The sequence below is a fragment of the Canis lupus genome, chromosome 4 (assembly GCF_048164855.1).
Source record: "Canis lupus baileyi chromosome 4, mCanLup2.hap1, whole genome shotgun sequence".
Classification (NCBI taxonomy): Eukaryota; Metazoa; Chordata; class Mammalia; order Carnivora; family Canidae; genus Canis; species Canis lupus.
The window spans coordinates 87,587,813-87,608,062 of record NC_132841.1 but is presented as its reverse complement, the minus strand read 5'-3'; the positions used below and the strand labels follow the sequence as shown (position 1 = coordinate 87,608,062).

Below are 20,250 nucleotides of genomic sequence, written 5' to 3'. Positions count from 1 at the left end.
ACGCCCTGCGTGGCCTGCATGCCGCAAGGGCACCATCGTGAACACGCTTCAGATCACCCTCTCTGATCCTGCTCTTGTCAATAGCCTTCTGATTTAATTTGGTTTCCCTGCCTAATAACCGACTTGGAAGAACCTGACAAACACTCCTCTGGCCGGGCGGGCGAGGTTAACACCGTGGGTGATAGGTCAGCCTGGGTAGATGCGAAGACACGAAGACATGGTGCTGGACCTCTGGGAAATCCTCAGTCTTGTAAGAACAACACCACATTCTAGCAAAGGGACCTCCGACCATACACCCAGGCAGTACTCCTCGAAACCGTCAGAGCCAATGCAGACAGGAAAAGGCCTAGAAGCTGTCCCCGCCAGGAGGAGCCTATGGAGCCAGGTCTCTGAACTGCACTGTGCAATCCTCGATGGGATCCTACAGATCCTCGATGGGATCCTACAATCCTCGATGGGATCCTACAGTTTTTCGGGCAAAAACCAGGGAAAACACACCGCACGGACCTTTACTCAATAACAGCGTATTGATTATTGGCTCATTCACTGTGCCAGTGTATCGTGATGACATAACATCACTGTGAGAACAGAAGAAAGGCAGGGGATGTGCCATCTGTATATGGGAACTTGGTAGTAGCCTCTTAGGTTTTCTGTAAATCTCAACCGTTCTAAAAACTAAAGTCAATTTTAAAGAAGGAGAGAACCAACTGATGGATCTGGACCCACTGGACATCTCAGAGGCTCAGTCACCTGTCCTCCTGTTTGTGAAAACACTGGGGGGAAAAAAAAAACGTTCCTTACCTTTCACTGAGACTTCTCCACAGCTGGGCACCTGCAACAAGCAAGGAGAGGCAAGGCGTGAAACACTACCGGAGGTGGTTTCTCTGGAGGCAGTTCTGCACTTAGAAGCACGCTGAGCTACCTGAACCAGGTGCTCAGCTCTCCAGGCTCTAGAGACTACCGAGCTGTCCCGGGTACGCCTCGGCACCACCATCAGTTCGGGGGATCGGCCCGTGACCACCTGAGCTCCGGCCACATGCAAGACCCCTAGGCAGGGGCCGTGCGACACAGAGCCCTACACCCGTGGCCCGGCCTGGGACGGGGCTGCTCCTGGGGCAGGTGCCGCGCGTGAGCTCCTGGGAATCAAGGTGGGCAGGGCACAGGGAAGGGCTCAGGGAAGCGGGAAAAGACCGCTGCTCCACGGAGCGCCGACAACAGAGGCGGCCGTCACGGTGGGCCCTGGAGTTGGCACTGACCCGAGAGCCAAGACACCGTTCTTTGAGGAAGGAGGCTGCTATGTACCGCCCTCTAGGTGTCTGCAGCCGTATGCAGGCTCACGTGAGGTCCACAGGAAAACACGTTCACTCACAGCAATCATTCGCTTTGTTGTTGTTGTTGTTTTTAAGATTTTTTATTTATTTATTCATGAGACACAGAGAGAGAGGCAGAGACACAGGCAGAGGGAGAAGCAGGCTCCTTGCAGGGAGCCCGAGGTGGGACTCGATCCCAGGACCCCAGGATCACGTCCCAGGCCGAAAGCAGTCACTCAACCGCTGAGCCCCCCCAGGGGCCCGGGGAACAGGATTCTACTAATATGGTGACCATAACTGAGCGACAGATTCATCCCTGGGCTGACTGGCAGCCAAGGCAAAAAGGGAAGCTAGATCAACTGAACAATTCTAATAGTCTGATGAAAGAATGCAAGCACTTTTGAGAAACTTCTTTTTCCCCTAGGACTAAATTTTAAAAATTTATGACATGGATCTTGGATGGGGGATGCCGCAGGACAAAAGGGGCGTCTCTGGCATTCGTTTGATGGGAAGGTGCAGAAGCCGCCTCCTGGCCATTCCCAGGGTGGCGCGTCATTAAAGCTGGCAGTGGGAGTAGTACCCAGACGCAGCAGTGAAGGAGGCAAGGCCATCAAGAGAGAAAAGGACGGGGCGCCAGGGGCAGAAGTGGGGGTTCAGTGACTGAGCGCTGGCCTTCGGCTCAGGGCGTGATCCCGGGGACCTGGGACCGAGTCTGCATCGGGCTCCCTGCTTCTCCCTCTGCCTGTATCTCTGCCTCTCTCTGTGTCTCATGAATAAATAAATACAATCTTTAAAAAATAATGAAAAGGCGACAGGTATAAACACCGCACAGGTGTCCGTGCGGCAACTGCTGAGCTGTCCCCCTGGCGCACAGGGCACTGCTGGAACACGGGACAGGAAGGGGAGCCAGGTGGGAAGTACGGCCTGAGAGGGAAGGGGACGCGGCCAAGGGACAGTGGGCATCAGCGGGAAGACCCCCGGCCAAGCTCCACCGCTGAGGCCGCGGGCCAGCAGGTGCCAAGGGGACTGGGCCCAGGGGGGCGCTGCGGCCGCGCTCACTGCCCCGGCGCCCACGGTGCTGCCGCGTGGGGATGCCCCGGAGCTCCCAGAGCCCTTGGAGCCCCCGCGTATGGATGCCCTGGACACACTGGACCCCCGCATGTGGATGCCCCCGACGCCCTAGATGTCCTGGATCCCCCTGAGTGGGGATGCCCTGGATGCCCTGGACCCCCGCGTGTGGACGCCCCCAACACCCTAGATGCCCTGGATCCCCTGAGTGGGGATGCCCTGGATGCCCCGGGGCCCCCGGCTCCCCGGGTGTGGACGCCCTGGATCCCCCCCGCCCGCAGCCCAACAAGCGGAGTCCCCTCAGGGCCAGGCGGGCAGCAGCGGAGCGGGGGACCCGGCGGCGGCCCTCACAGGACCCTGTGCCCTGGGTCGGTTTCTGCTGTCCCGGGGCGCAAGGAGGCCGGCCGTGCAGGGGACCGCGTGACCCAGAGGTGGCAGGTCTTCCCTCCCCGAACCTTTTACGTGGCAAACGGGAGGTGGTCTATGCGATGGAGGCAGGAGCAGGCGGCGGGCAGCCTGTCCTGGGCCCAGGGCCCCAGAGGTAATCCCAGGCCTCCCTGGGAGAGGCTGGGGGAGGAGGGGATGCCGTGAGCTCAGCCACCGACACCCCGCAACCGGGGCGGCTGGAGACGCAGGGAGGGGGGCACGGCCCTGCGGCGCCCGGACCTGGGCCCCATGACCCTGCCCTTGCACCGTGGCCCACAGAGCAGAGATTCTGTGGTTTGGAGCCACTGCGGGGACGAGGACGTGTTCCCGCAGTCGGGACGGGTGCCCTCGGCGGCTGCGACGTGCAGCGAGTGGGCTCAACGGCCAGACCCTTGAGATCAGTTTTTCCAGATTTTTTGCCAGTTTTCCCAGCCGCCCTGCACCCGAGCCAGCCCACCCTCCCCCATCCCAGGACTCAGGACATCGGAACCCCGGCCTTCCCCTTTCCCTGGAGACTCAGCGGGGCTGAAGCAACAGCCCTCCGCTTTCTCCCTCCCCGACCAAGGGGTGAAGGCGGGGTCCACCTGTTGGTGCAGAGGCACCACCTCCTTCCCCTAAATCAGGCTGGGAAGGAGCCAGCCAGCTCTTGCCCCCTCCTGGTGCTTTCCTTCCCCATCCCCGTGTGTTTGTTGTCTCCCCTCCAGCCACTACCACGAACTGTCACGGGCCACCTGAGCCTCGGGTGAAGCCCAAAGCTGGGACTGCGGGATCCTGAGCCGACCCTGGCCCACATTCCCCAGCCCTACCAGCCTAGCTTTGTGAAGACCTGACCCTTTTTTTTTTTTTAAGGCCTGACCCTTTGTCACGAGGTGGCCCCACCTTGGGAACATGCAAGTCCCGTATCTGCAAGAACATGAAGCCAATGAGCCACGGCTGAGAAGGGCCTCTGCGCCAGGGGCCGAGAGTGAGAAAGTGAATAGTCGCAAGCCTTCCAGCTCTGTCCCTGCTTGTCCGCTCCTTGTCACTTGTGCCCAGACGGGACCAAATTTGATTCAACGCTGAAACTACTGAGTTGGGACGTCTGGGTGGCTCAGCAGTGGAGCGTCAGGGCATGGTCCCGGGGCTCCGAGATCGAGTCCTGCATCGGGCTCCCCGCGGGGAGCCTGCTTCTCCCCCTGCCTGTGTCTCTGCCTCTCTGTGTGTGTCTCTCATGAATAAAAAAATAAATAAATCCTTTAAAAAATTTGAAACTCCTGAGTTGCTCACCTAAAATGGCTGCTGATTAAATTTTAAGCAGTGATTTCTTCTAAGATTCCCCTGAGGGAGGTTTTAGGGGGTAAAAGTCCAGTGGAGGAAAATGCGCTGTCATCTACCCATTACGGATCAGGGCAAAACAGGGCGTAGCTGTGCCTTATCTGACTGACCCCCTGCAAAACCCCAGAGTGAGGTGCTCCACCTCCAGGCGGCCTCCCTTCGTCTGTGGTGAACAGAAAGTCCTGGGGCAGGTGCCTGAGAGGGGCTAAAAGTTAGGGGCCTGGAGGAGCACCTGGGTGGCTCAGGCAGTTAATCATCTCTTTTGTTTTAAACCTTTTTTTTTTTTTTTTTTTTACCCATTTATTCTTTGATAGAGAGTGAGCGAGAGCGAGCAAGCACAAGCAGGAGCAGCAGCAGGCAGAGGGAGAGGGAGAAGCAGGTTCTCCACTGGGCAGAGAATAAATAAATCACTCAGGGACTCAAATGTCTCACTATAACCTCCTCCTGTTCACTTTTTTGATCCAATCAGTCTTATCACACTTAGTATCCAGGACTCAGTTATTCCGAGGAAGGTGTTTCGCCCATTCATGGAAACTACTCAAACCTTGTGAGGAGGGGCCTCTCCAAGGACAGGAAAGCTGGACTCACATTCGTGATATAGACGAATCACTCAGGAAACACCTTAAGCAAATTTCAAAAGTAATTCGAACTTCTCACTTCTAAACGATGTTTACAGTCAGCTCGTTTTTCATCATTATGAACTTGTTTGTTAATATTTACTTGACTATTCCTTGTCTTCTGGTTTTGTTCTTAAGTAATCTCCACCTCCAACGTGGGGCTGGAACTCATAACCCCGAGATCAAGAGTCATATGTTCTACTGACGGAGCCAGCCAGGCGCCCAACTATTATTTGTTTTTAAGCCCTGAATAATTTTTTTCTTCACAGGGGCAGAGAAAATTTTTACATAAATGAGTCCATCTTCCAGCGGTCCAAGTGTCACCATGCGGGGCGTAATAAAGATTTCACTGTCAGCCTTGCTGCAGCCTACTCGAGTATCAAAATGATATTTACGTGGTGCTTAGAGCCCGAGCGAAACCAGCCCCCACAGACCTTTCACCCAGGAGCACTAGCTATGACTTGGGACAACATCAGGTGAGTAAATAATACGTATTAAATAAATATTTACCAAATAAATATTCAATCAACATAACACCAAAGTCAACGTCTACATGATCTGTTATTTTGTTCCCTTTTAAAACTACTTGGTTAATATGCCTACGCGAAAATCAGACATTCACGGCCTAGAAAATTATTTAGCATAAAAATGAATTCTCAGTTTTCTTACCTCTAGCTCTAGACAAAACCATATCCTTTATTATTTGCATAATAACACGCCCAAGTATCATGACAGAAATCAGGTGGTACACTCTCCACGGAGTCAGCGCGAGGAACCTGCAACAGCAAAAACAGACAAATCATTATATCAATTTTAGAATTTTTATCCTTTTTTTTAAAAATTAGGTTTAGTCTCGGGGCGCCTGGGTGGCTCAGCTGGTTGAGCCTTCGGCTCAGGTCGTGATCCCGGGTCCTGGGGTGGCGCCACATCGGGCTCCCTGCTCACCTCCCTGCCTCGCCCGCTGCCCCTCCCCTGCTCTCACAGTCTCTCTCATGCAAGCTCTCTCTCAAATGAAGTAAAAAAAAAAACAGGTTTAGTCTTCACCATGGAAACAATCCAAATTTCAGTTTTCAGCATCACCCCACTGAGACCACATCGAAGTTATTTTCATCGGCATCGAAGTCAGCAAAATAAAAGCGCTCGAGCCATGTACGCTTTTGTGCTAGGCTTTCCGCTGTAACCTCTGATCTGGGCAGAGGATTTGCTATGTCGGGTGTGCCCCAAATATCGCTCTGCTAACAGATGGAGAATGGAAGTGACCTGCAACCGAATCATGAGGCGCTAGAAGGGGAGCGCCGCGGGGTCTCCCGACATGCGGAGTAGCTACTGCAGATGCCCTTTCCTCCCTGCCCTCGGCCTTCTGCTCTCGCGCCACATTCACTTATTTAACAACTATCCTCTCCCTTCATTCTCTTGAAAATAGCAAGCAAAGATCCAAGGTGCTAGCCCCCCCCCTTTGCGATCACTACCCCTTGGTCTATCTGGCCCCTTCCTCTCCAGAGAAAAACACGGAATTCTTCATCATGAACAGCGCGCGGACACTGCAGTACCGTCTTATGATCGGGCTTATAAAGGAAGAAAATGGCAAACAGGTTACAAGGAGCTCTGAGGCTTCGTGTAGAGGATGAAGCCTATTCTATAGAGGTTAATTGGCCAAACTACCAGTTAAGATTAATCCTGATGCAGTCCTAATCATCGAAAAATTAACATATATGTCATTTAATACTAGTTGAAAGGCACTGTAGGCTTTACAGAGGAGAACATATACTGTAAAGAAAGAATCCTGTCTTCCAGGAACTTGCTTCCTCATCACAGACCAAGCAGGCCAAGCTAGCAAAATCCAAGACAATGAGTCTGAGGGACTCTAACAATCAAACGTGAGCAAAGAACAAAGAGAGGTAAAGGAGGAGGAGTGATTAGCTCACTCATGAGGGAAGACTTTACAGAATGGCCCCTGCACTTGGTCTGGCAGGATGGATGTAATTCAGAGGAAAACAGAGACTGTTCCAGTTGGAGGATACAACGCGTACAGACGGTCAGAGTCAGGGAAGGGGCAGGTGTGCCTGGGGCATGCTGCGTGTTCCGGGGCGTCCCCGCGGAAGGATCTGGATAAAGCAGAGATTTGGCAGACTGCCGAGAGAGAAGATATTGAGGGGACAGGCTGGGGGCACACTGTGGGAGGCCCTGAATGATGTGCCACAGCATCTCGTCTCAATGTTACCGGCACTAAATAGAAACCCAAAGGTATAGGGCAGGAAAATGGAATGATGGGTGATTTAGGAAAATGCCTGAGGGCAACTGACAGGATGAGGGGGACGATGAGGAAGCATGGTGTTCGGGGCGTACATTAGAAGGTCGTGCAATGTGTTTGATGAGACATGGAGGGTGTGAGATGCTGCTGGTGATTTTATGGGAAAAGCTCCCCAGCAGAAGGTGGGCAACCGGGCTCCAGTTCTGATTATAATGTTAACTGTGTGTGTGACCTGGGCCAGGAAAATAACCAGGTAAAATGAGTCAGTGATTCTTAAATACTGATCTGCCACAGCCCCAGGCTGCTGTCTGGAAAGATTGTTAAAATATAAATTCCCAGGCCCCAGGCTCCTCCCCGCGCTGGCCCCCGCCCTGATCCTCTGAAATAGGTGTTCTAACTACTAGTATTTGTATTCAACAAACACTTATTTGGAAAGTGTCTACATTGGGCCAGCCACTGTTCTACCAGAAGGAAATAGTGAACAAGCAGCACAGAGGGAAGGGGCAGACATATAAGAAAATCCATAAGGCCAACATCTATATTTTTTAGCAATAATGATTTGTCCTTCTACTCTGAGAAGAGTAGCTGGCTCTATTTTTGGAGCTTCTGGCTCTATTTTTGGAGCTCATATATGTTTGTATTAACCAAGGCTGGTTTGGGGTATTTGTTTTCTTCTTCCTTACTTCCTCCTATCAGCTCATGATCACTGCTCTCCACGTCCGTGTGCCAAGCTCTCTCAGTTTTCCCCACCTGATACTGCCATGGCAGTTACCAAATTTTTGATGGTGACCCACAGTAAGAAATTCATGTACATCTAAATGCATACAAATGGAACCAAAGTTTCAAAAAATAAATTTATCCTTTTTTTTTTAGAGAGAGAGAGAAAAAAAAAATAGGATCACAGGGAGAGGGAGAGAGCAAATCTCAAGCTGACTCTGTGCTCAGCGTAGAGCCTGATGCAGGGCTTGATCTCACAATCCTGAGAGCATGACCTGAGCCTAAATCAAGAGTCAGATGCTTTACAAATCGAGCCACCCAAGCACCTGAATTTTTCCTTTTTTAAAGATTTTTAAAAGTAATCTCTATACCCAGCGTGGGGCTTGAACACACAACCCTGAAATCAAGAGTTGCACCCTCTACCGACTGAGCCAGCAGGCACCCCCAAATAATACTCATCCTTATAATTTGTAATGCCTTCTGCTATTTTCCATTCAATTCTATCATATTTTTAAATGAAGACTGTATTTCTAAGGTGATTCAAAGCTCATAAATGAGTTGTAACTCACAGTTTCATTCACCACATCAGAGAAAATCTACACAGATGTTAAATTAGGATGTTTTGTTAGAATCACCTGCTTTGCAGAGTCAGGCAAAGCCCTAGGAAGGTTCCCTCAAGTTTAAAGGTCTTCCCTTGGCCAGAAAACCAGTTAAATGTCTTTTTAAAAAGAAAGAAAGAAAACCAACCCAAGCAGTGGAGGTCATTAATTACTCTTAGAAGTTATGATCTTCCAGGAATAGAAACATCAGGTAATGACAGGGCTGTAACCCTCAGCCCTGGCTCCTGAGAGACTTCACCTGGAGGGCACTGCAACAGCAATTCCACTTAGGGGTGCTGGGCAAGGGTCCAGTGGGCACTGTGGCTAAGGGTCTCATTGTTCATGAAGAACCCTCAACCATAAAGGATGGACTGTTTAATAAATGATGCTGTGATCATCTGTAACCACCTGGAAGAAAGGAAAATCCTAGGTCTATTGCCAAACAAGTTAAGGTGAATGAGAAAGGAATAATATTTTGCAACCAGGTCAGCACATTTTCCCCAAAGGCCTAGACAGAACACATTTTCAGCTTCATGGGTCATATAGTCTGTGGCAACTGTCAACTCTGTCACTCTGTGAAAGCAGCATAGATATTATATAAAAGCAGGGGAAGGTCACCTTCCAATAAACTTCATTTACACACCAGAATCCTCAGGCTGATGCAAAGGCAATCCCGACAACTGCTTAGGAAGGGAATGCTGAGATTGTACAGATTCCACGATTGCCGCCTCGCAGGTTAGCATCCTCAACCCCAAGACTTAAGTGCAGAAATGTTTGCAAAACGAATCCCTAATATTACTCATTCGTATTAAAAAAAAAAAAAAACCTATGCATGTTTGGTATTTTAGTTATTTATACTGTTTAAGATGATTCATCTCACGGTTCCAAATTTAAACAGTCTGTGGCTGTGCAGACTTGTGATTTGAAATCAAAATCTTAGGAACACATGAGTTTAATTTCTTCATTTTCCAGGAATTGCCTAATATTCAGGGGAGCTTGGGTTGTTACAGTTATTTCTGAAGAACTACTTTGGTAGATTTCAAACACATATAAAAAGAGAGACCAAAATATAATATAGAAGCCTCAACAATTTTGCATCCATGCCCCTATTCTATGTTCCTACCAAGTTCTCCTTCCCAACCCCACCAACCATCCCATTTATTTGAAGCAAATCCCAAACACCAGATAATTTTATTTTCAGATAATGCCACATATCTTCCCCAAAAGGACTATTTAACCTAACAATAAAAACACAATCTCCCCTTTAAAATTTATTCTAATTCTTTAGTGTCACTAGACATTAAATCCCATGAGCGTGCACATTCACCCAACCACCTTTTGCACACACGTGTGTATATATGCACAAAGACTGAAACAATATTGGGAAAAGTCATACATTGAAATTAATGATGCAAGTTTTGAGTTTCCTATAATATACAGGTCTCCGGCCATCTCCGGTCATCACTCTCTCTCTCTCTCTGTCTCTGTCTCCCCCCCACCCTCTCTCGCTTGAAATTCTTTGTGGAAGAAACAGACTCATCTGTCCAGTAAAATCTTCCAGAGTCTCAGAATCATTCACTGAACCCTGTGGCTTAGTTTAACAGTTTCCTCCATGCCTTGGGCAGACTATATAAGCTGGTAGTTGGATCTAGAGCCGTGACCGGCTTTAGGTTCAAAGTTGAATCTACGTCATAGGTTGGTGGTGTGCGCTTCCACCAGGAGACACGTGCTGTCTGGGTGTCCGGTGTCCATGCTTCTGTGATATCGGCAGCCACTGATGAGGATGACCCTGGGGAGATACCCAAGAGTGAGCACCCCTCGCTCTTGCTGCATCAGATCTATACAGAGGGGAGGCCTTCAAAGACCCACAGAGAGAAATTTCCCCTATGGACGAAGGTGCCCTGAGAGATGGAGGTCACAAGAGACCCAGGATTAATCCTTGATTCTTTATCTACCAGCTGTCAAGGTAATGAGGCAGCTCCTTAGGCTCCTCCAAGGGTAACTCCATGGGTTTTCTTCATTCCTTCCCTTACTGTCGCTACAAACACATGACGTGCTTCAGTGCACGGAGTGTGATTCCTACTGATCATCGAGGGTCCCATCTTGGCTGGTGGGTGCCGATTCAGGCAGGATCCTGAGTCCTCTGGTACGAACTTTTTAAGGATTTTATGTATTTATTTGAGAGAGACCAAGAGAGAGTGTGTGCACAAGTGGGGGGCAGAGGCAGAGGGAGAAGAAGCAGGCTCCCCGCTGAGCAGGGCACCCCATGCAGGGCTCCATCCCAGGACCCCGAGATCAGGACCTGAGCCCAAGGCAGACGCTTCATCGACGGAGCCCCCCAGGAGCCCCAGCTCATTTCTTACACTGAATAACATTCTCTTATATGATGGACCGCTGCTAATTCACTCACTACTGAAGGACAACTTGGTTGCTTCCTATTTGGAGCGATTATGAATAAAATAGCTATTGTGTGAAGGATTTTGTGTCGTCACAAGTTTTCAAATCTTGGGGACAGCCTCTTTTTTTTTTTTTTTTTTTTTTAAACAGGTCCATCAGCATCCCAGCTTATCCTGGATTAATAGGCAGTTAAAAACCTCCATGGATCCTATTTTTCAGATGCAACTTTTGAATCTAAGTATGTCCTATTGAATTTGTTCCTGTTTGACAGAGCCCATCAGTCAAACCCACAGACCTTAATGGTGTCATCAATCCCATTTGTTCTCTTGTCCACCTTCATAGCACCCACACACTTGCTATCTGCAGGTCATCGGTCCTCATCCACACTCCTGATCAGTCAGTGCGGGTGTCCTGTCACTCTCCATTAGCAACTGCTTCCAGAGTGACTTAGATTTATTCATCAGCACTTATGAATATGATAGACTGTCCACCCCTACAGTCTTGTCCATATCACTCCATCTTATCCACAAAGGCATAATAATAGATTTCCTTAAACGTGTTGCTGAAACCTAATGCATTCCTGAAGTCTAAGTGTTTGTAAGTATTGATCTGCTTGACTGATGCTGACAATGACTTTGAGGTATGAAGCACTTCTCAGCTGCACAACTAAACACCATCAGAACCTGCCAAAGAGGATCATGGGGCTCGTCCTGATCTGAGCGCCAGGGCCAGGGATTTTCCCAGTGAGCAAGCGCTGAGTGAGCAAGCACTCTGCTCATCTGCCCACTCAGAATTCACAAGTGGTGACCATGTCACCCATAGTGGAATTTTATTTTATTTTATTTTATTTTATTTTATTTTATTTTATTTTATTTTATTTTATGTTATTTTATTTTTTTATTTATTTATGACAGTCACACACAGAGAGAGAGAGAGGCAGAGACACAGGCAGAGGGAGAGGGAGAAGCAGGCTCCATGCACCGGGAGCCCAACGTGGGATTCGATCCCGGGTCTCCAGGATCGCGCCCTGGGCCAAAGGCAGGCACCAAACCGCTGCGCCACCCAGGGATCCCCCCATGGTGGAATTTTAAAGGAAAGATGGCCACACATGGGTGATCAGACGATTCCTGAATGTTGTCGAATAGTAATTAAGAGATGGGTTGTGGTCAAAATGCAGGATGCCCAAGAAATCATGAGATGCAGAGTGATCAAGTACAGACTTCGAAGAGGGAGGTCTGTGGATGCACATCACCCTCACTCAGGGCACACATGATTTTCCAGGTCCACTGCAAGGTGAAAATGCTGGAGGTGGAGAAGTCAATACCCCGCTCCCACCAGTCTGTAACCCCCACCCATGACTAATGGGTCCCCAAGATATTTCAACCCCCACTGCAGGGCATATTGGGACCTGGATCCAGAGTGGGTACAATGCCCATGACCCATCAGCCCTGAATGCACTCTGGCATCACCAGCTGGGGCAAGGGCAGCGAACACCTTATCTCGAGGCTGAGGGGCACATGCCTGATGAGGACCCTCCTCACCCTTGTGCCCAGGCCTTGCTGTGAGGGGCAGATGGCCACACTGGAACACAAGCCTCTACCTCTTGATACAACCTGCCCACTGCAGGGAGGTCATGCAGAGCAGCTGGGAGGGGGAGGGCGGCTGGGCAGGATGGCTGACAAGTGGTGCAAGGGGACAGCAAGAACCCCTCAAGGCGAGGTGAAGCTCCACACCCCCAGAGCTTGCTCACTGTCCCATCAGACTTCACCTACAAAACAGAACTCCAAAGATGAAAGTATAGAGAACCGCAAGGCAGCAACCGTGGAGCAGTAATCCCCAACCATGGGGCCTTCTGAACACCAGGCTCTGGTGACTGTACAGGCCACTCGCCCATTTAACCAGCTCTGCCTCACTGTGCCTCGGAGGGGCATCCCCACAGCTGAACGATTAAGGCTCTTTTCTCCTAAAAATAACTTTTACTTCAATAAAAAAGGCCACTAACCCTTGCCTGTATCCAAATTAGCCTGGGAACCTATGCTGACATCAGTGGATCCAGAAAGGAGAAGGCACCACTAATCCCGGAGTCTCTGGCTATCAGAAACATCCTTCTGCAGATGGATGGGCTTTTCTATACCTCATCAACAGGAAAAAAAATTACATCTTTTTAAAATTAAAATATGATGTCTGACACAGGTACTTCTTTTTGCTGACATTGGATATAATTTCTGATAAAGGATATTCCAGATTTCGTAAAGCAAGGCAAGTAAATATCATATATGACAACTATAATATACATAGACCTATCACGATAGGTAAACACTGCAAATGACAATTCCACTGTCATGGAATAGAACATGTATGTATTATATACACGTTATAAATATGTATTTGTGTATATGTTTATATACAAATTTTATAAATATATTTATAAAATTTATATCAAAATAAATACATACATCTTATAGATATATAAGTTGTATTTGTATAATAATACCCCATTTGTTCTATGAAGACATACTATATGGTTTAGCTGCTTTGGAAAAGCAGAGCTCCAAATCACTACGTGCACTTTTGCTTTAGCAAACTGTGTCCAATTTCTACATCTCAATGTGATGACTGCTTTAAAAAATACCACACTGCCCAGATGACTCATGTTTAGCTTATGATTATTACAGCCCACGGATGATTGCTAGCTACACTCGTAGAGCATCATTTCTGATTCACTTTTCGGTTGGCTACATTTGTCTATTTGCTTTTTTCCTTAGTATTTTCTCATTTTTTTCTATACCCTCTGACTCAGCAACATCATTTTAAATTTTAATCTGGTGCTAGTTCTGCTCCTAGGACTAGTCTCCACTCTGCTATCTGGGTCAGCTAAGAAATAAGACTCAATCCATATGTTCAGAGATGAAGGAGAGTGTAAGGAAAACAGGCAGAGATCCAGAGAAAGCCTAAAAGATTGTAAGTGTCTAATGGTTAAAAAAGGAAACAGAAGAGGCTGTAGAATCTCTAAAATATGTCCACCATTTTATTTTTATTTTATTTTTTTTGTCCACCATTTTAAATAGAAAAGTTCCTATCAAATTATGGGCTTTGACTACTGGCCAGTTAGCCTGCACTCGTGCTCATCGTCACGTGACAGTCGTGTACTCCAGGGAGATGCCCACAAAGGAGAAGGACAGGCTGGGCGCAAAAGTACTCTCGGGTCACCCACCATTCTAGCTTCCTGCGCACAGGTCATTCAGGGCCACCGCTCTTCCTCGTCCCTGGATGGATCTGCGAGCAACCGGTCTGCACACAGGGCCCAGGAGGTTCCCCCTCAGCCTTAGCGATGGAGGAAGTCTACAGCACAGTGGCCAGGCTGGCACGGGGCTCTGTGGATGACATGATGCCGAAGGACGCGAAGGTGCCAGAGCCATGTTCTGTGGACTCTGCTCAGCGGCTCATTACAAATCTCTACAAATTTTTTTTTGCTAGTTGTGTATCCATTGGACAAGACAAAAAGCTAAATTTTCCATTTCTTCATGATGAGTGTTCAAGGTCAAATTAAATGGCTCAAGAGGCTAAATTTGTCATAAAGCAAATAAAAGGATAACTCACAAGACAAATAAAAAACTCTGGTTATGGGAGCACCTGGGTAGCATAGCTGGTTAACTGTCTGACTCTTGGTTTGAGCTCAGGTCTGATCTTGGGGTCATGACACTGAGCCCCACGTCAAGCTCCGTGCTCAGCAGAGAGTCTGCTAGAGAGTCTCTCTCCCTCTCTTGCTCGGCGGCCCCTCAAATAAATAAATAAAGCTTTTAAAAAATTCTCTGGTTTATGAACATAAAGAATAATATTTAGTGTGTCCCACATGTGAAACTCTAACCCCCACTTCTGTGTACAGAATAACCCACTTTGCCTTATGAAATAATGTTAACAGCAAAAATACAATTTTTTGTCTTCAGGGAAAGGAATCCATGGAAAAAAACACTAGACCCTCCATAGTTATGAGGTGGGAATTAATCTGTAGTATTTGCTTTATAACTCTTTCAAGCTAGAGACCCAAAAAGCAGGTTCTGTTTTCCTTTACTGAAATATATATAATCATAGACTTTGCCTAGACAGAGTCCTCTATGTATGGTTGTCTTTATGTAATATTACCGTAGCTCAAATCATAAAAGGAGGGTCTCACAATCAATCAATCAATCAATCACAATGACCTATCCAACATTTTTATTCAAAGTTCAGAACATTATCACACTTTGCTGGAAGATAGTCCTATATCTTCTCAAGAGTTAGGCATACCGGTAGCCATCTTCCCTAAATTACAAAATTCTGAATCTCAACCAAAGTTGGCTTTCATTTTTCCTGGCCTTTTGTACAGATCATGTAAACACTGTCTGAAGATGCTTTGTGAAATTAAATTATGCACTGTTAGGCAGATTAAAAAAATCTACCAAATAACCATGACTCTCTGAATTGCAAGATGAAAATACATCCTAATTTCAGATCTGTTTAAACACGCCTGTAGGTTGGGGAGAGGGAGATACATTTTCTTAAAAGTCAATAAAATATATAGTTTTAAATAATTTGGAAAGAAAGAGGGTAATCACCCTCTTTGAAGGTGAAGTAAGGTAAGTCACGATTATTAATTACAAATTGAAGACTGAATAAAACTCAGAAGACTTTTTCTTCTAGGAAGGTATTTCTTTAGTTGTGATGACCAAAAAAGTGAATTAGAAGCAAGAGAGAAGAGAAAAACGAAGAAAGAAAATAAAGAGATGAGAGACTTTCTACAGGGAGATGAGACATTTTGGAAGGCACCCATAGGCAGGGCAACATTGGTTCATAGCCATCGGAAAGAGCATCCTGCAGTGGAGGAGGGAGACAGGCTGTCTCTAGTAGAAAAGGGTGGTGATAATCCAATGAATTCCAGGAATGTGCACAGGTCAGCAAGGCACGGTGATGAAACACAAGGGCAGCAGTGTGGAGCAGCAGGGAGTTTGTGTTCTTGAGCCCAGAGAACGGGAGAGGCCAAGGGTACGGCTGGAGTGGAACCAAATTCATGTGAGCTCAAGGCAAAGTGAAATCAGGCCTGCTCTCTCTCCTCCTGCTTTGGAATTATGAAAAAAGCCAGGAGCAAATCCAACAGGGTGTACCGTGGGGGGGTGGGGGGAGGGCATGCAACGGGTTCCTTAGCTCTACCTGGTGTATGTACCTGCCAATCCAGAGGGCCTTGCACCTACCCAGGTGCCCAGTGCAGCTCAGCAGAAGCAGACTCTCAAGGAGGGTGGGTGAGCCAACTTCTGCAGGCCACTCCAGCTAGGCTGCCACAGGCTAAGCACGGACTACCAGATTCAGCCACAGAAAGGAGCTACGAGAAGAAGGGGGAGAGCTGACCAAAATCACACACTGCAGTGTAGCACAGGAGGGTTAAGAGGGAAGAAGGGAAGATCTCTCAAGGTGTTATCCATTCCAACACTCTCCGAATCCATACACTCTAAACCTAGAGGCTGTGCACGTAATTGACCCAAACATCAAGGTGAAGTTTGGGGCTTCTTCATAAATAAATAAATAAATGCATGTACCGTATACAGGCATTGAGCAGGTGCTGAAGCTGCTTCTAGAAGAAGGCTCTAAGTGAGTGGGACACACACTACTGGGTGAGATGAGATGTGTCATGAGAACCTACCACGTGCTGGATATTTTCACTTCCCCGGATCATTTAATGTTCCGAAACAACCCGATGAAGTGAGACATATGACAAGATCTTCACAAATAGAGGAGCTGGAGCAACGTGTTTAAAACCACGCAGCCTGTAAGTGAAAGACCTGGGTCTTACTGACTCCTATTCAAACGTTCTACTTACATGCCATTCATAGTCCCTCGGCATCTCACTTTAACCAACTGATCTAAAGCTCCAGAATGTTCTAGAGAGTAGATCTGAAAGAATAACTGTCATTTTGGCTCCTGCCCTTTAAATGTCCATTCAGGGGGCCCTGGCGGGCTCAGCTGGAAGAACAGGACTCTCGATCCTGAGCTCGAACTCCATGTTGGGTGTAGAGATCACATACATACACGCATATATACCTACATTTTTAAAAAATGCCCATTCAGTCGTGGTCAACCACTCAACAGCTGACGTCCACGTTCTGCTCAAGAGCCCACCCCAATGTACCTGCACCCGTCCACACCCCAAGAGGAACCCAGCCATTCTGCAGCAGTTCTAAGACCGAGGACATTACCACAGCTGCAAATGACCCGTTTGTTTCTCCATCCCCTTTGCTCCAAAAACTCAAGGGTGCAAATAGCTGGACTTGAGCTGCATGCCTCCGTGTGGCACCCACCCAGCCTCGGTTCTGTTCTGTGGGTTGGCCCCATTCTCCAGCCCATCGTTACCCTGCACCCTCTCCTCCCCTTCCTCACGGGAAGCCCTCCCTGGTTCCAACCAATCCCTTTTTGGGTGAATGCACCTTGATCAGACCCTAATCACCTACTGTAAGAACTTAATACTTCATCCTTAGGGCACCCTCTTCTTACCCCAGTAAGAGAAGACCTACACAGTGAGGTCTCAATGCAGAAAGAGTCCATCAATAAAACACAGCAAGTGAGTAAGTAAAGTAAGTGAACATCACAGACGACCCCCCAAGCTCACTTTGGGAGCCCACGTGCTACGATAATGAACTGAACCATCCCAACTAATTAAAAGTGAGTCTCTGGGTACGTCTGTTTGTTTTTAATGCTTTTCACTCTTTGCCAAAAGGAAGCCATAAAAGAGGAAGGACAAGAGAAACAGTGATGGGTGGTATTACAGGAGCCACCTCCCCAACACACTCGGTTTACAACCTCACACCAGTGACCTAGAAGGTGCTACCTTTACAGGCCTGCCCACTCCCTTTCCCCACTCCGTGTACACTGGGCGGTACACGGAGGTGGAAACAACCTTAACAACCTTCTCTAATTAAACAAGGGAGACAAACCCTTAGCACAGCCCTCACCAAGCTCTAATGGAAAACAGAAGTCTCTCCTGATAATTCCACCTGAGATTCCCAGGGCCCTATTAACTCTCCAAACAAGATAGACGGTGGCCATGAAAAACAACGCAGGGGAGGAGAACAGAATAATGTGTAATAGGGAGAGGGGACAGTCTCTCATGAGGCTCCCCCAATGAGCGATGCAGCGTCGGTGTTTATAGCATCTGGCGTTACACATGAGCAATGACAGGAAACACCTCGTTCGACCACAGAGTCAGCAAGCACCGTGAGCCTGGGGAATATGGTCGACATCTCAGTCATGAGCTTGCATTTCAATCAGATGACCCCTGGATGGCAGGTAACCCAGGCCCACAAATGGCGGAGATGCCCTCTGTTGGTTGGTCAATAGCCCATCTTCTAGGGATCCCTGGGGGGCCCAGGGGTTGAGCGTCTGCCTTCGGCCCAGGGCGTGATCTTGGAGTCCTGGGATTAAGTCCCACGTCGGGCTCCCTGCATGGAGCCTGCTTCTCCCTCCTCCTGTGTCTCTACCTCTCTCTGTGTCTCATGATTGAATAAATAAAATCTTAAAAAAATAAAATAACCCATCTTCTAGAAACAACCCCAACCGTGCAGTCAGCTACATCAGAACCTCCAACCTGCCACACCCACAAGGGCCTGGCTGTGCTCATCAAGGAGAACACACGTCCTTTAGCAAAAGGTGTTTGCTTCCAGAAGCCTGGCAAAGCACAAGAATGAATCAAGGTATCACCCTGTGGACGGTGGTCACAGTCAATATGGGGCTGAAACGTCATCTCCTTGGCGGCCTGCAATCAGAGTCTACTCTGAGGCTCTTCCAGGTTGTCTTTTCTCTTCGTGGTTCTCATCTCGCTTTCTACCTGTGTACTGATCCGCTGGTGCCTTTGTTTACAGCCTGCACTTCCCGACACCAAACTGCAGGTTACGTGAGGGGAGGGCTCACTCTCTCCGGCTCGCTGGTGATGCTCCAGCACTAGATCACCACCTGGTGATAGCCGGTGCTCAATTAATACTTTTTTGCATTGTTGTTCGTTCAATATTTATTTAATAAATAAGTCAGTTAACATAATTAAGTTATTAGGCACACGATGAATGTAATCCATCCTAATGCCACTGTACAAAAGGCCTGTTGGGATGATGTGTTTGTTCAGGTCAAAGAGGACAAAGAGAATGGTGCCCTGGCCAACTCCTGCATCCTCATCTCCAGAGGAGTGGCAGCACGTGTACCTCCCTCAAGCCTCAGCGGACACACTTGTGAGGAAAGCCATACCAACACCCAGGAGCGGTCCCGGCTTCTTATGAGGCATCTGCAATGTTTTTTAAAGATTGAATTCATGTAGTTGAGACAGAGCACAAGCAGCGGGGAGGAGAAGTAGACCCCTGCTGAGCAGGGAGCCCAACTGAGAGGCTCGATCCCAGGACCCGAGGTCATGACCTGAGCCAAAGGCAGACGCTTAACTGACTGAGCCACCCGGCCGCCCCGGCATCTGGGAGTTTTAACTAGAAGCCGAAGATCGGCATTGACAATCTAGGGACTACAGCCCAGGAATGGTTCTTTTGCCAACAGTCATGCTCTTGAGCCATAGGCGCGCGGCAGCCATGGGCCCACAGGCCTCAGGACATGCACCTGTCTGCACCAGGTAACCCTGCACACAGCAGAGGTTTATGGGCAGCAAGGAGCTGAGAGCTGGCACACGTACAGCACCTCGTACACGGCATTAATATGCAAACACGGGGGCGCCTGCGTGGCTGAGTCCCTTAAGCATCCGACTCTTGATTTCAGCCCAGGTCATGAGCTCAGGGTCCGGGGATGGAGCCCCACATCAGAGTCTGTGTTCAGCACGGAGTCAGCTTGACATTCTCTCCCTCTCTGTCTCCCCCTGCCCCCACTAGTGCTTGCACACTCTCTCTCTCTCCCTAAAATAAATCTTTAAAAAATATACAAACGCGTCAGCTTTTCAGCTATATTGTGATATTAAAAGTAAAAAACTCAATAGAAATGATCCATTTTGATAAAGGAAACCCATTGTTCAATAATACTGTTCACTAGTGTCCACCAGTGAATTAAAAAAAAAAAGAAAGCAATTTTTAGATATTTTCCATTTCCATTGGAGTCTATTTTAAAATCTATCCTAATAAATAAAACTCGAGCTGAAGATGAAACTTTGTTGTTAAATATCTTCAACTACTTAGATATCATTTTTAAGAAAAAGTTGGAAGTCTCACTACACCATTTTCTCATGAACTGTTGAAAGTCTCTCACTAAAACTTTCTGATGTCATACACACGACATCAATGCAGCTTTTGTTCTGAATTTACAAGAAGGTTTTTGGGAGCTAAATTCGAAAGGCAGACCAAGGAACCAGATTCCCACAGAGATGCATGTGTAGATGAAATGCGGTTCCCCTGCCGAAGCAGAGCCCGTGACACGGGCACGGGAGGCGCAGGAACGTAAGTGTGCGAGGAGCTCGTGCATGTCCCCCTCCAGCTCACGGCCGTCTCCCCCGTGTCCAAAGCTGGATCTGGGGTCCATGCGCTGGGAGCCACCGAGGCCCAGAC

General features: G+C 48.2%; 1 protein-coding gene across 2 annotated transcripts in view; it reads right to left on the bottom strand.

Annotated features, from left to right (window-relative positions):
* RETREG1 (reticulophagy regulator 1) overlaps positions 1-20,250 on the bottom strand; it is a 121,294-nt gene that overhangs the window by 85,920 nt on the left and 15,124 nt on the right. Inside the window, exons 1-3 of one of the 2 annotated variants that reach the window (XM_072825057.1) lie at positions 16,551-16,576; positions 5,405-5,511; positions 802-832 (exon numbers count right to left, since the gene is read on the bottom strand). In XM_072825057.1, the coding sequence (XP_072681158.1) occupies positions 802-832; positions 5,405-5,511; positions 16,551-16,561 (149 nt within the window). In that variant the 5' untranslated portion in view covers positions 16,562-16,576. Of the gene's footprint in view, positions 1-801; positions 833-5,404; positions 5,512-16,550; positions 16,577-20,250 lie in introns of those variants that run through there. The other variant, XM_072825056.1, reaches the window with a different exon arrangement.